Raw genomic sequence first — 16,092 nt, forward strand, 5'->3', positions numbered from 1 at the left:
ACCTGCGTTGGACATGGGTAGCACCATTGGGCTTTTGGGCTTTCTGTATTCCCCTGTAAGTTCTATTTTTGTGTAAATTTATCAGTGTCGTTATATTGTCACTAGGGCTGCACGATTTTGAGAAAAATTTAATTGCGATTTTTCTCTCCAAAATCGCGATTTAATTTGCAATTTTTGTATTTTATACATATAAATGCATAAAACTGCAAAAATAATAATTGAAGGAAGACATGTTACTTTTAGTCTGTCAGTCAACATATTCAGAACAATATGCAATAATCTCCTTTCAAAAATATTTGGCTTTATGCAGACAGACTGAGAGCTTTTGTCTTCATCATGCTCCTAAACTGAAGAAATAACCAATACAAACTATACAGTGAAGGTATTTAAAAAATTTTGCTGGACGATATATTGTCCCACAAAATTTTTGCTGATAAACAATATCATTGTCAGCATAATTTTGTTGCCAAATTAAGCACTAATGTAATCATAATATATAATAATATGAAAGTAACTATTTAAACGGATGTAAACTTTTATTTGTTATTACTGTAGAATTGTTTACCATTGTACTGTATATGAAAGGTAAATACCTTTTATTTATCCTAAATAAATAAATAAGATAAAGAAAAAAAATGCACTCTAATTTCTGTAAGAAAAACATTTAACTAATAAATATTGAACATCCTAAAGTGCATTTTTTTCTTAGTTGGAAAAACGAGGTTGGGCGTTGTCTTTTTTTGTTGTCACCAACATTCTGTTAAAATTGTCAGCAGGTCATTCAAAACTTTTAAACTAACAATTTATGTACCATTCCATGATTTAAAACCAGACTAAGTTTTCCTCAAATTCATTTGGGTTGACACAAAAGCAAAGTGTATAATAAGCAACCTTCTCTTGGACCTATTAATACTCTGCAGAAAGTGCTAGAAAAAGTTATATTCTTTTGTTTGAGACATTGTGTATGATAGATGCGCCCCGTCGTGTTAGTTAAAAGCCACTGCAAATTTGCAGATGTGCAGTATGTTGTGTAATCATTCCACCCTAGCAAAATAAAAGTTAAAATTAATAATTAAAGCTCCAAATGAATGTGCGGTTCATACCTATGAGTGAATTTTAACATCTGATCACATCTCCATGCTCGATGTAAACGCAAAGTCCATGTGTGTTGGTCAGATTCCACAGTTTCTCCTGGATGACCGTTGCAAAAGAGGAGAACCCTGCAGAATTTTCTGTACTCAGCCAAGACGCCTGGCTGCCATCACTGTCGCTGAGAGAGTGGCAGCAGAAATGGGGGAAAGAGTCGGCCATACCGTTGGCTATCAAATCAGACTACAGAGCAGGTAAATTAGGTGTAACTTAATATTTGGATCTTAACGGGAATTCATTCATCCCATTAAGGGGAACCATAGTAGTCATCAGTGTTGGTCATCTTACCTTAAAAAAGTAATAAGTCAGTTACAAATGACTTCTCCCAAAAAGTAATTTGAGTTAGCAACTCAGTTACCTCATTGTAAAAGTAACAAGTTACTCTGCAAAGTGTACGGTATACCGGCACGTAAAAAGTACCGCGCTACTAATGAACTAAAAAAGGTACTATACTGCCATTGAAAAATACCGGTACTTTTGTTTTCAACGATATGAGGCGCGCTGTGGTGACATTGCAGGTTGGAGTCTTGTCATGGAACATTTCCACCACAGATTTTTGGAGGCCATGACTTTTACCTTATGTGTCTTTCTTTAAAGAACGTTATTACAGTTTATTTTCTTTCGCAATATACATTATAATCCAGAAAATTATGTCATCATCCCCAAGCATCCTTTCGGTTGATGGAATAAGAAAAGGGACCAAAATGTCAACGTAAACTTGTGCATTTATCGAAGCTCTAATAACAGCTATCTCTTACTTGACATGCAGCCCCACATCAACAATGACTGTGGAAATTTGCATAGTTTCTTCAGGAAGTCGTCTTCATAAATCTCATTAGAACGGCACCAAAAAGATCCAGCATCATCGCCTTGCCCAATACAGATTTGCGATATATCATGGAGTATGACTTTTATCCAGTCATTCAATAATCCAGGAAGTCTTTTTCTTAGCCCATTGTAACCTTGTTTCTTTTGTTTAGGTGTTAATGACTGCTTTCATTTAGCTTTTCTGTATTTAATCTAATTTTAGTTTTACGGTTTTACAGTTCGGTCACAGATGGTGACTCCATTTTCTGACCATCTCTTTTCAAGACATATTGAGATACATTTTTTGTTGTTACATTTTGACGTTTTCCTTGGTCTACCAGTATGCTTGCCTTTTACAACCTTCTTATGTTGTTTGTACTTAGTCCAGATTTTAGACACAGCTGTCTGTGAACAATCAACATCTTTTGCAACATTGCATGATGATTTACCTTCTTGGGAAAGAAGTTTGATAATCTTTTTTCCATTAACATTTCTTGTGTTGGAGCCATGATTCATGTCAATCCACCTATTGCAACAGCTCTCCAATTGTTAGTCTTTTTAACTGCCGACCAACAATTAGAGGGTGATTGCATATTTTCCTTGGAATTTAGTGATTTTATAATGTTCTCACTCAGGGTTATCTAAAAATGAAACTTACTGTCCACCACAATTGTTTTTCTTAATTTATTTTAGTGTTTCTTACAGCCAGAAAGTTGCCATTTGAAATGACTATAGTTTTGTGTCATGTCTGTTATCTGCTTTTTTTTCTACAAAATTAAACAACTAAATGAGCATCCTGCAACTCTGGTGATTACATATTTTTTTCCAGGGGTTGTAGTTGTTCTCTCCACTGCACCTACCACTGACATGTTTTATGCACATATCAAAGGTTACACATATATTTGGATCTAATAAAAGGTAGTTTGTGATAGGTTGTATTTCTGTATTAGTAAAAATAGACAAATTGACTAAAAGATTTATCAGAAATTCACCCGGTGGAAGTCACAGGCAGAATGTGGCAGTATACTGCATGCAGGTAAAGCTCTCAATTTAACAATCTATGTTCCTACCCTCCCCTATGCTTTACCTGCTTTGGGTAGTGCCTGAAAGGACAAGATCGCGGACTCAAGCGACCAAAATGAGTTTCCTCCCAGGGTGGCTGGTCTTACGCAAAAATATTTTTTACGGTCATATGAACAAATTAGCCCTTGTTTTTTCACTTGATTCATCTATAATCAACATGATTGGTTAATAAGAATCTGCTTTTAATGGCTGTACAAAGAGCCCCCTCATTCATTGCAAGATTGCAGGTTCTTCTTGTCTTCGCTGGGCAAGATTAATCAGCGGCAGCACAATTATTTGTATGGCACAGCTCATAGTGCAGGGGCCTATAATGCTCCCAGATTCTCTTAATCAGGTGCACTGATTGCATCATTAGCATGGTAACAACAGAGAGCTCCGTCTTGGTAGAGTAACAGTCAAATAATTTATTTCTGTCTGCTCTGCGAGGTCCAAACCAAAGCCCTCCTGTTAAAAACTCAAGTTTTGGCCAATCTACTTCCATTCTGTATTTTATGTCATCAAGAAAAAATCTTGGATAATGAACAAGGTTAGGATACTTTTTTTTTTTATCCCACAATAGGGAAATTACATTGTTTCAGTGCAGGTTTTTACATACAGTAAGAGAATAAAAGCTTAATGAAAAACAATAAAATAGTAATAAATACTACATATTGCTCACTAATATGTATAGCTGGAAGATAAAATACAATAAAAAACGCTAACATCCGTATTGCACACTATGAAAAAAAACATCACAGTAATCACATAAGTGCATTGTAAAGTCTTATGGTTCTGGGTAGAAAGGACCTGCGGTATGTGGATATAACAGTCTAATGCTGAAGGAGCTACTCTAGGGCTCCACAGTGTTGTGCATGGGGTGGGATTGGACGTTAAATAAGAATAATCAAAAATAAGTACATTATGCAATCATTTTATTTTTACTTTTTTAATGACTTCTGACCATGAATCTTCAGGGTTTCTCCAAAGACACTGCTGACCTTCTGTACCGTCGGCGTATTCCTCAGGACACTGATGGCAGGAAATATCTGCATGAAAACTGTCACACATGTCATTGTGGTGAGCAATTCATGTACAGTTCTGTGTTCTTAAATATGTTTGACACAGCACTATGTGGAATTGAATATTCTTGTTCCTGCACTTGGCAGTTTTCTGATAAAACCTTTCTTTGTTTTCTAAGGATGAGGTGCATGAACGTGATGGTCTGACAGACTTTCTGCTAACAAAGATGCTTGATGTACTTCAGGAAGTCCCCACATTAAAACTTATTCTTTCTAGTGCTTCACTGGATGTTGACTTATTTCTCAAATACTTTGGCCCCTGGTCCTGCCCCGTTGTTCACCGTGAGTACCATGCTAAATGTGTTGTTGTTTTTATTTCTGTGTTTAACTTCTTGTGACGGACCAAGGCAAGTTGGGTTGAACTAAAAATGGGTTCCATGCTGAAAAATACATGTACCGTTACACCCTTAGTCGGCTCACACGATTTACGATAAAATGATAAGGGAGAAACTTGTCCAGAGTGTACACCACCTTCCGCCCGAATGCTGCTGGGATAGGTTCCAGCAACCCTGAGAGGGACAAGCGGTAGGAAATGGATAGATGAATGATCTCGCTGTTGACATCAAGTGCATCATATCCCGTCTATCAAGTCAGTCTCTCCCACCTAAACCGATATGGTGAGAAAGAGACCACTGACGGTGTAATAAAGTAACAGTAAGAAATACAAGATAATAGTCAATTACATTAGGATCCTGGACAGCCCAGGACACTCCTCCATGAAAAATCCTGCAGAAAATATGTGTAGATAGCTGAACCTTTGAGGTGCCAATCTATAGACTTCAGGATTTGGAGATAATCTGTGAAGAGTGTTGCATAATCCCCCATTTATACGTGTGCAACCATGATGACCAGCTACAACCATCTGTCTGACAGATACTTAATTGACTCAATCAAATACATTTATAACTTTTACTTTTTGTTTTTCTAAATTTTTTCTTTTAATAGTCTTTTATTTCTGTTAATTAAGATAAACCTACCATAAACATTCTGGATTGTTCATATTTTTGTAAGATTTGAATTTAAAAAATCTGCAGGATATCTGACATCTATATCCTCCCAAGAACCGAGGGAATACAAATCTTTTTCTTTTTTTTTATGTGTGATTTTCTGCCTCTTCGGACCTAAAATAACTTGGCCTGGAATTTTTTTTTAAACACTTTTTTTAGCTGTGGTATTTCAAGAAGCCATACTTGTCTTCCTGTACTGCAGAGAACTTTCATGAGAATTGTGCATTGTATTATTAATGTTTCAGTCTGTACAAACAACTAAGACATGTTTTATGTTGCAAGAACACACTAGGAAAGTATGTACTACAATATTTTGTATCCAGTGTTTCGGCCCACTACAAAAAAAATTTGGACTGCCCAAAAGAGCCAGAGAATAAGATGATTGCCGCTGTACGGGTCAGTGTTGCCAATATAGCTATATTGTTGCTATATCTAGTGAGTAATCAGACCCTTCTAGATATACTTTTTCAAGAAAAGTGACTGCTACAAATCTAAAAGTAGGCTTTTGGATAGTCGACATGAACGCACGGTTTATCTGCTGTGGGCCCCTCTCCATTTAAAAGTAGAGCTGTGGAGATGTCATCAATGTGGATTCGTGAGCGTTACCAATCCAGATTTTAGCCCATCACAGCAAGGAAGCAGTATTTGTTATTTGACTTGGTGCTTATTGTTAATTTTAGGTTTAGGTCAAGTTTACTAGTCAATTAAAATGTTTCTTATTTCATGATTCAGCAGTACATATTCAGAAGATTCAGTAAATTACAGTCAAATAATTTGGTATTGATATTTGTTATTCACAATTGATATGACCTATGAGCTATACTTTTTATAGTCAAAGGAAGACAGTTCGAAGTGAATCAACTTTTTCTGGAAGACATTCTGAGGCTGACTGGTTTTAACAAGGAAATGGGGAAATACAAGGAGGAATCCCAGAGAAGTATGCAAATGTATTCAAAGTACTGTGTCTGGATATTTTAACCTTTAACATTGTACTAATCACCTTACTGTCAATTGGACCCTCAGAGGAGGATAAGCAGAAGCTTTTGACAAAGTGGTGTCAAGTAGTGGAGAAGAGTAATGTTGAAGAAGTACAGACCACACACGTGGCGTCCTCTGGCTTAATGGGGAGCAGCAATGTTTTGGACACGGGAGAGGAGGATGGCCCCATCAACACAAAGGTAACCTACCCACCAACACACATCTGCCAAGTACGGTATATATACCGGTATTTATTAAAGGCTGTATATTAGGGATGGCTCACTAACCCTTTGTCATGTCTGATACTGATATAGTAACATTGTATGTCTGCCGAATCGGATACAGTGGTACCTCAGTTTTTGTATGCTCCACATTTCATGTTTTCAACAAAAATGTCTAATCTTTTATGCTGAAAAAGAAGGTTCCTGCAGATAAAAATGTTTTGCCAATCTTTATGGTGACTTTGTACAGTCAAACCTGTCTATAGTTAACACTCAAGGGAAACAAAGAGAGTGGCCGCTATAGACAGGTGGCCACTATACACAGGTTGGCCATCATTTTGAATTTCCGTATTAGTTGACCTTTAAACAAAAACGTATACTGTACATGTACTTGTGCATGTATCCCAAATTGTAGTGAACCGTTTGTAAAATACAGTTTTGCAAGCTTTCTAAGATTAAGGTGTGCTATTGAATGTGAGCCTGTTCATTGTTGCTCATGTGAATAAAATGCTGTTTTCCATTATTGCCAGACTTTTGGGGATTCGTCAACTGCGCAAAACTTAGGGTACCGGTAGCTTAGATGCGACTGCATGGTCTGTCTGCTCGCGACCCCCTGGTTGGGATCCCGTTGCGGTCACCACAAATCCTGCTTAAGAACTTAAATTTCACGAACCGTGATATGGTAAATATTGATGTCTGTGGCCGCTATACCCAGTCAAAAATCTCTTTTGGCATGCAAAATGAGTGGCCGCGTTAAACAGGTGGCTCCTATAGACAAGATATATAACACTACTTTTTTCTGCGGGGGAAATTTCTGTGGCCGCTATCGGCAAGTGACCCTCAAAGACAGGTGGCCGCTAACACCAGTTTGACTGTATTTGAATATTGTGCATAATAATACCAAAGTGGATTTAAATAAAAATTAAAAATAAACTTTTTTTATTTTTATTTTTGCACCAACATTTCTCCAGTGGTGTGTGTTGTATTTATCTTTAGACTTCAATTTGTAACTGCTTTTGTTTTTCCTTCTGGGACAGAATGGGAATGCCTTAGAGAAATTGGAGCCGTGGCTGGTGAAAGAGATGGATGCCTGCATTTCTAACATTTTCGTCAATGAAGACCAAGAAGCTTTTGCTCAGCTTTTCAACCTGATCTTTTATGAAAATGTTAACGGTACGATGATCTGGCCTGTTGCGATTTATTTGAAAACATTATGGTTGGTGGTGTATATATACATTGTATATGTTTGAAGGTCAGTTTTTACATGGATTTCAACTGTTTTGCAATGCATTACATTATGCAGAACTAAAATGATCATATTTAAACTGGAAAAGCATTTGAAGAGGGCAGACCTCTCAATATAAAGAATCCTTTAAAAAAAACAAACTTAAAAGTTGGGCCCTTGTCAGGAAACCAACCGATTTTAAATGAAAGAAAACCAACCGATTTAAATTAAGTCAACAATTCTTCCAAGAAGAGTGGTCAAATTAAATCGAGTAATTGTAGTTTGACGTGAAACTCCCTAAGGGACATTTAACCAAGTACTGTGTTAGTGTTGGTGTATACTTATACTGTATTTCAGTCTGAATATATAGTTTATAGTTTTCACTGTGTGAACTAGTGAAAATCCAAAATAAATTCCAACTACTTGTGCACCCAATTTTGGTTTAAAAAAAAAAAAAGCATAATTGTATTATCATTACACCTTGGAATTTTTTTTTTTAAAGTCAATAAGGGTCGAAAATCGATTGATGACATTCCTCCCTGCGATAACTGTAGTAAAATGTGACCAGTTGTTTCCTCATACTTATTTTCATGTATTTAGTGGACTACATGCACAGTGAAACAGGAGCAACACCGCTGATGGTTAGTGCAGGTCGAGGGTTCCACGCTCAGATGGCACAGTTGCTTAACATGGGGGCTGATGTTAACTTGAAGGCGTCCAATGGATGGTAAGGAATCATACTGCCCTAATTGTAAAATGTTACCTTTTGTAAAATCTAATAATTTTTGTTTTATTATAGGACACCTTTAGACTTTGCGAAACATTTCCAGCAGGCAGAGGCTGTAGATCTTCTCCAGTCCTCAATGTGAGTATTTTGTCCTCTTAGAAACAATTGTGCACACAAGCACAATAAATAGTAACAGTATTAATGTTACTAATTTATTGGTTTAGTCATTTCAATCAAGGAGCTGTAGAGAGTTGACTAACAACAAAACAAACAGCTTGAAACAAAGTAAACACTGTTTAAGAATCAAATTAAGCACTCAACCAGTGGGTCTTCTGCTTGCCCTTAAAAACATGCACAGAGCATGCTTGTCTGATGTCTGCACATTTTTCTTTTTTTGCTGTTTTTAGTGACAGTAAATTTGTTGTGAAACTAGCTTCAGCAAGTTATGCTGCAGTTATGTTTATACAGTATGTAACTGAACCTCAAAGAAAATGGGCATTGTATTGGTATACAATTGCAGATCATCCGCATAAAATTAAAAAGCCATGCCAGAAGATCAAAGTAGCTGACCCAGCAGTGCCAAATAGAGTGATAACAGCAATGGTCCTAAAACAGATAATTGAAGAACTCCATATTTGACAGTAAAGGGTGATGGGAGCAAAGTCGGCTCTCTGTCCCAGAGGCAAAGGTTAAATGCGTCGCCCTCTTGCTTTCGAAGTGCGCTGGCCTCCATATTCACCAACGCTTAAACAAATAGGCCCTTAGAGGGGTCAAAGGTTGCGTCCATGACCCCTATCTTTTGTGGATTGCTCAGATCTGAGAGGTTTAGCCACAAGGCTCTCACCTGAGTCTGCAAGTCACATCACACAGTTACAGCCTTGCACCGCACCTTGGGAGATATGAAATGTGGGTCATTCACCACACAGATCTCATCCTACAGGGTTTGGAGACCATCTTCTTCCACATTTCCTTCAGAATGTCTGCTTGGTACACAGACAGCAGTGTCAGAGCACAGGCAGATGGAGCTCCATATTTATATGACCTCTGGAAGATTGAGGCAATGAAGCAGTCCATTTGGCTTGATTGGAGGAGGCCAAAGGGACTGGCAGTTAGGGTGAAGATGATAGATGGTTTTACTCGTGGGGTTTTGGCCAGCCCCGACTCATTCATTTAGTGAATCTTCTAGCTAAATTTGTTCAATTCCATTATGATTATTGTCATTAGCTCCTGTGCGTTTTCCTCTGAACAAAAGGTATTACTGTCATCTGCAAACAATACTAAGTTATTTTCATTGCTCTACAGATGTCATTTATATATAAAATTAAAAAAATTGGACCCAGTATTGAACTTGTGGTAAACCTCAAACACTATCTACACCTGAAGATGTACACGTGTTGTGTTACTTGGAAAACCCTGAATTGAATATTCTCTTCCATATTTTGCAGTCCCTTGGGAGAGATGCATAGCCGGAATGAGCTTGCTCTGGTTCAGTGTGCCACTGCTGACTTAAAGACTGAAGACCAGGAAGTTCTCACACTGTATCATGACAACTTTGATGATGAGTTTGTGGACGTAAATCTCATCATGGACCTGCTGCATAAAATCTGCTCAACCACAAGTGATGGTATGGCTAATTACTTACCTGTTAACAAACTCTTAAATAAATAATGAAGAAAAGTTCTAAAACCTCAAATATAGAAGAAATAAAGTCTTGGAAAGTCTTGGAGACTTAAATGTTTCCTTAAAATCAGCATTATAATCTTAGACACAATAGATGGACATTGGCCAATAAATCTGATTTGATAAAACACAAAGTAAATGCAAATTAAAAATTGTTGGAATGTAGTTTAATTTTATTTTATGTGTCTTCAGGTGCAATACTTATATTTCTTCCTGGATATAATGAGATCGTGTCACTGAGAGACTGCATCCTCTATGATGACAAGAGATTCTCGGGCTGCCTCAAAAGGTAAAATGTCAAGTTTGTGGTCCATTAGATGTTTTATTTTCTTAATTGTATTGTAATAAAAGTTGTTGTTTAGTATTTGTTATATTGATGTGTTTTTAGTGAAGCCAAGCACTGTTGGATTAAATCAAACAACATTTATTATAACCTAATATATGGTTTGATTTTATAGCAGGTAGGTTTCATCGGATACACACTTACTAAAAATATCTCTGCACTTAAAGGGGAACTTTTGTTTTAATTTTGCCTGTTGTTCACAATTATTATGACAGATGGATATTTTTTTTAATGCATTCTAAATATTAAATAAAACGTAAATAAAAGTCCGCTTACAGCAAAGCCAATGGGATCTCCACTATTCTGCCCATAAAATCTGATAAATAACCATTCAGAAAGCGGGAACAATACTCAATTTACATTTCGTGACTTGAATATTAACTAAGTATTGGTGATAGTATTATTATAAACGCTAACGCAGATTAAGTTTATTGTAGATCATAAATCATGCCTCTCACCTGAAAAATAGGTTGGGACACTTTGACAGCCGTTTCGGACCTGCAACTGGGGAGGACGACACGAAAAGCACTTGTGTAGTTCCAATCATATGCATGTGCATTGGGCAACATGAGGCGAAAAAGAGAAGCCGGAGTTGTGCAGGCATTCATGTTGGAGACATGACGAGTTGACAAACAGTCAGAGGATGCATCTGTTGCGCTTTATAGGTCTGGTAGCACTTTGACAGACCTGCCAAATCTTCCCTTCTACTCTGGATATTTCCATTGACTACCGACACCCCTTCTGAATTAGGTATCACGCGCATCGTGCTATTTTTGTGTGTATTTAACATATTTTAGCTTTTGCCTGGATGTCGAAAGGAGGGCGAGGAGTTGGTCGATCCACAATCAGTTTAATAAACCAAACAAACACGCCAAAGCATCTACAACTGTCTGCCTTAAAGTGCATTCTTTCCCTTCTGCGTTCGCCACACTCATCAAACTACTAGTGAGGACACGTTCAATGACTCTCAAACTGTCACAAAATGGAACTCTAAACCAGGAATGATCAACGGGTATTGTATTAAATTCAAAAATGTCTATGAGAGTGGCGTTTAAAAAAAAAAAGTATGTTTACATAAAACAAATCTAAATTTACCGGTCGATCCACGTTCCTATCCTCACCTATGGTCACAAGCTTTGTGTTTGTGTTGTGTTGTGAGAAGCTCAATTATTCGGGAGGAGCTCAGAGTAAAGCCGCTGCTCCTCCACGTTGAGAGGAGCCAGATGAGGTGGTTCGGGCATCTGGTCAGGATGCCACTCGAATGCCTCCTTAGGGAGGTGTTTAGGTCATATCCAACCAGTAGGAGGCAACGGGGAAGACATATTGGGGGAACGGAAGAAGATGGATGGATGGACATAAAACACATTCACCGCCTGGTATGCGCATTTTGTCCAGCCATAACAAAGGACTGCAGATGACTGGCACATACCACCACTGTTCATCAATATCAGAATCAGAAATAGGATTGCTGACGGGTCTGCCAACGTCCGGCGTCCCTTACAAAAAGGGTGAGATACAGGTAAACAATGGGGGGGGGGGGGTCCAGACTGAGGCCAAGGGAAAAAACAACTCATAGCCATAGCACACATCCCTCTTACATGTGTGTAAGAGGGAAACATCAAAGGACATTACAAGAGCAGAGCTGATGCAACCAGCCACTTCTACATACAGCTATAAATAAAAAGTAAAAGAAACATATACACTGTGATGGCCTCTGCGGTGTTCCACGCCATCGTCTGCTGGGGTGGAGGGAGCATGGCCAGCGACAGGAGCAGACCCAACAAAGCAACCAAAAGAGCCGACTCCACTCTCGGCCGCCCATTAACTCGGCCAGTGTCCAGTCCGCATGGATGAGCGAGGATGCGTCTAAGGAGACTGAGGTCTCCGATACCTGCTCATTCAGCCAAGACACTGTGAAGCCTGTCCGTCCCTGTGCTCAGTGCTAGCTCCGCAGCTCTGTCTCTTCATCGGCATCTCCTCCAGTCTCTCCAAACGGACTCTGGTGTGGCAGAGACCTAGCAACTGGTCTCCATGGCCAAAAGGCTCCCGGGAGGCAGATCCAGAAGTCCACAAAAAAGCACAGCAGAAGTCACGAAAGTGCCACCCCTTGTCACACAGTTCCAAAGGGTCCCGAACCAAACGGCAACACAATATATATATATATATACATATATATATATATATATATCTATAATAACACTGAAAACAAGAGGGAAAAACAAAAGGATGACACAAGAGCACAGAGCTCCTGCCAACAGCAGCCACTACAGAGGCGCCAACTTGAAAAAATTAAAATAAAATAAAAATATTGACATATTAGATGCAAGGACTTGCATGTTATCTTTATAATCAGTGCATAGGAGTTGCGTCACTGATAAACACCTGCTGCAATGCATCTTGAGTCTCATCAGCACAGATCCTTATTTCAATTGATGCTAAGTATTGAGCTTAGATAAAAGTGCATGGAAGGAGATCTATTTGATTGCAGATACCATGTGTTGGCAGCACTATAGCTATACATGACAAAATGTACTAAAATAAAATAATGGTGATGATGGATTATTGGGATATATGGTATTTTAGGGTATCAAAAAGAATGTACAAAGAATCGAACCGAAAACCGTGACTACAAATCGAGATAAGCACTGAATTGTGAAAGTGAACCGTTCCATCCCTAGTTCCGTCTAAAAGCTTTACAACCAACACCTGAATAAGTCACTAAGGGCCACAAGAACAATTTGATGTGGTCACATTGAGGTCTTTGGCATCAAATGGGACCAGAACACTGAAGATAGGTCTTGGAGCAGGGCAATGACCCAAAACATACTTACTTACATAACAGTGGCGGCTGCTGGTCTTTCAAGTAGAGGAAGCTCATTTTAATCTATGCTCTAATCACCATTACAGTCTCTAATAACAGATAAAATAATAAACGTGCTTGATTTTAGAAAGAAAACGTCACTTAGAGAATTGTAAAGTCGTCCACATCAACTTGGAACAACTGAATGAAACTTGACAAATGCTCTGGCAGTGGTTTATATTTCAAGATTGCAGATTCGCTCATTTTGCTGTCGATCAAATAGGGACTCAGTCTCAGACAGATCATCCAATCATTATGCAGAAGCTCAGCGTCCAAAACGTAAAAAAAACCCCACAAATTCAATACCTCATATTATATGACAAATTGTCAAAAACCTCACAGGCCTTTAATTTGTCTATTTGTCCTAATTGAACCCCTAAAACCAAATACATTTTGCACCATATTCTAATTAAATTCTTCTCAGGTACCAAGTGTTCACACTTCATTCAGACATGCCAAGCTTGGACCAGAAAAAAGCCATGAAGACCTCTCCACCTGGCGTTAGGAAGATAGTGAGTCTTTGTTGCCATATTTATAATGAATCAACCACCCTTGTAGTAATTATATGAAGTCAATAAATCATTTTAAAAATATTTACTTCTCCTAATGTTGATCTTGGGAGCCAGTAATTCTCATCTCTCTTTTTGTTTTGCACATTTTTGAGAGTATTTAAGCAAATTTTCCTTTTTCAGATTCTTTCCACGAACATTGCTGAGACGAGTATTACCATCAATGATGTGGTTTTTGTCATTGATTCTGGAAAAGTAAAGGAGGTACAATCACAGTGGAAGAAAATAACAATATTGACAGAAAAACAAATGTCTTGCCCACAATTGCTACTATACAAATTACTTTCCTTTTGTAGAAGTCCTTTGATACCGTCAGTCGTGTATCGATGTTGAAAACCGTCTGGATTTCGAAAGCCAGTGCTCTTCAACGAAAAGGAAGGTAACAGCAGTAATGTTTCTATTCAAAATGTGTTTTTAATCAATCTTGACTGAACTGTCTAATTCAATCAGGCTTTGTGATTTCCAAAACGAGCCGTCTGCATGGGTTGTGGGGGGAAATAACTATTTTAATTCATTCATTTTTAAATTTCTTGCCTCCATGGTGCTAAAACAACACCCAATTAAGAATTTTATAAAGATATGTTCCTTACTATGCTTCTGGTTGCTAACTTGTCTTTTTGATTGATGGATTTGGTTGATGGATCATAATCTTCGCTCCTTACTGCCATTAATCTCTTGCCGGTGTGGTCAGGTTCTTGGTAGTTCAGCAGATCATTTTACATATGCAGTTTAAAGAGCAGGAAGTGTTGAGTGTTCTCTGTTGATCGTTAAAACACTTTGAAAGTAATGCGACCCTTGGTTGAGCCAATCAGCGGCCACAATACTGAACAGTTTGGTTTGGTCTCCCCTAGTGGACAATACTACTTTACTACTATAGTATTGATAATTCGACTTATGTATGCTTGATAATGCTTAATTTAGGCAAAAAATTTAAAATATTCTTCAAAAAAAAGAAAAAAATATGCGATGAATGTGGCGAGAGCACAACTGTATGTAAAAATAAGTCCACATTATGCTTTTCATGTGTTAAGTAAATGTGTCATGTAATTAATGTTTGTCTGTGTGATTTCAACCTCCATTCCTAGGTTACAGTAGCACAGAGAATAATTACGTGTGCAAACACTGTGCTAAGAAAACTAGCAAAGGAACTGATCGTTATGCATCTTCACAGAGCCGGGCGCTGCCAACCAGGGATTTGTTTTCACCTCTTCAGTCAGCTAAGGTTCAGCAACATGCAGGAGTTTCAGGTTCCACAGCTGCTGCGGATGCCTCTGCAGGTACCCATACTCACATTTTAACTTCGCTGAATTATATTCCAGTAACATTTACAAGAGGTTATGTAATTGTTGGAGTTTGTTTCTTTGTACGTCAGTTAGTTAATTAGCAACATAACTTAAAAAGGTTGTGGGCGGGTTTGGATGAAACAATCAGAAAATACCAGAAATGGGATGAGGAACAATTGATTATATTTTGAGGCTGATCTGGATCAATGTCTGGATTCAGCATTGTTCAAAAGGTTTCAGTTCTACATTTTATTGGACATCTCCCTCTCATAATAGTTGTCTTCCTTCATTGCGGGTGGCTTTGCCGCACTTGATAATCAGCTTGGTTTGCTGTCTTTAAGTGTCATGTCAGTGTGTCCTCCATTTACAGATGGCAGCTATCTGATAACAGTGTCTCTTTGTACTCATTAAAATATTTTACTATCATTTGAACACTCATGTTTTGTTCTGAAATGTTTATGCGCCCTTGAGACTGTAAGTTTGTCTCTTTTAATAAAAAGTCAATTACTTAAGTAAAGTACAATTTTTTTTTTATTCGGTAAAGCGAGATGCTGAGCTTTCTGTTCAAATGAATCAGTTTTGATACGTGGTTAAACTGTTTATGTCTTTTGCATAATATTAGTGTTCTTATCCCCATATCGACCACTTTGGATGTGTATTTCATCTAAATTCCTTCTAATTTAGCCAATTTAATACCATTGCTAAAGCTACCGCTGACTATGCATTCACTGATTATCTGTAGTCTGCTGTTACCCGTAACTTCTCTACAGCCGATGGTTCGTTCATTGAACATAGTAATTTGCACTATTTGGCGAAAATTGCCACAAGTTGTGAGCACATTATATATTCACTACGTCACAATGAACTATCAACATATCAAATAAAAAATTAACAACTCCAGCACTCACAAAAAACCCAGGTCGATGTACTGTCTTGTTATAAGGTAAGCTTTGTATTGGTTTTTTTAAGTGAAGTTTTACATTTGAGCTAGGTACTTAAGAAGGACATTAACATTTTAGAATAGGAAAAAGGAGAAATTAAGAGACATAAAAGTCGGAAATATATTGAAAACTGCCATTAAAGGGGTTATTTGCTACCTTTT

The 16,092-nt window shown here is 37.8% G+C and overlaps 1 protein-coding gene across 3 annotated transcripts in view; it reads left to right on the forward strand.

Annotated features, from left to right (window-relative positions):
* Positions 1 to 16,092, forward strand: part of ythdc2 (YTH domain containing 2) — a 56,726-nt gene that overhangs the window by 14,084 nt on the left and 26,550 nt on the right. For all 3 annotated transcript variants that reach the window (XM_061980689.2, XM_061980691.2, XM_061980690.2), the window contains exons 7-20: positions 1,177 to 1,343; positions 3,993 to 4,095; positions 4,217 to 4,379; positions 5,937 to 6,041; positions 6,128 to 6,282; positions 7,341 to 7,476; positions 8,129 to 8,255; positions 8,328 to 8,393; positions 9,701 to 9,879; positions 10,128 to 10,224; positions 13,563 to 13,650; positions 13,831 to 13,911; positions 14,004 to 14,086; positions 14,879 to 14,984. In XM_061980689.2, the coding sequence (XP_061836673.2) occupies positions 1,177 to 1,343; positions 3,993 to 4,095; positions 4,217 to 4,379; positions 5,937 to 6,041; positions 6,128 to 6,282; positions 7,341 to 7,476; positions 8,129 to 8,255; positions 8,328 to 8,393; positions 9,701 to 9,879; positions 10,128 to 10,224; positions 13,563 to 13,650; positions 13,831 to 13,911; positions 14,004 to 14,086; positions 14,879 to 14,984 (1,656 nt within the window). The remainder of the gene's footprint in view (positions 1 to 1,176; positions 1,344 to 3,992; positions 4,096 to 4,216; positions 4,380 to 5,936; positions 6,042 to 6,127; positions 6,283 to 7,340; positions 7,477 to 8,128; positions 8,256 to 8,327; positions 8,394 to 9,700; positions 9,880 to 10,127; positions 10,225 to 13,562; positions 13,651 to 13,830; positions 13,912 to 14,003; positions 14,087 to 14,878; positions 14,985 to 16,092) is intronic.

Source organism: Nerophis lumbriciformis, linkage group LG20 (assembly GCF_033978685.3).
Source record: "Nerophis lumbriciformis linkage group LG20, RoL_Nlum_v2.1, whole genome shotgun sequence".
Classification (NCBI taxonomy): domain Eukaryota; kingdom Metazoa; phylum Chordata; class Actinopteri; order Syngnathiformes; family Syngnathidae; genus Nerophis; species Nerophis lumbriciformis.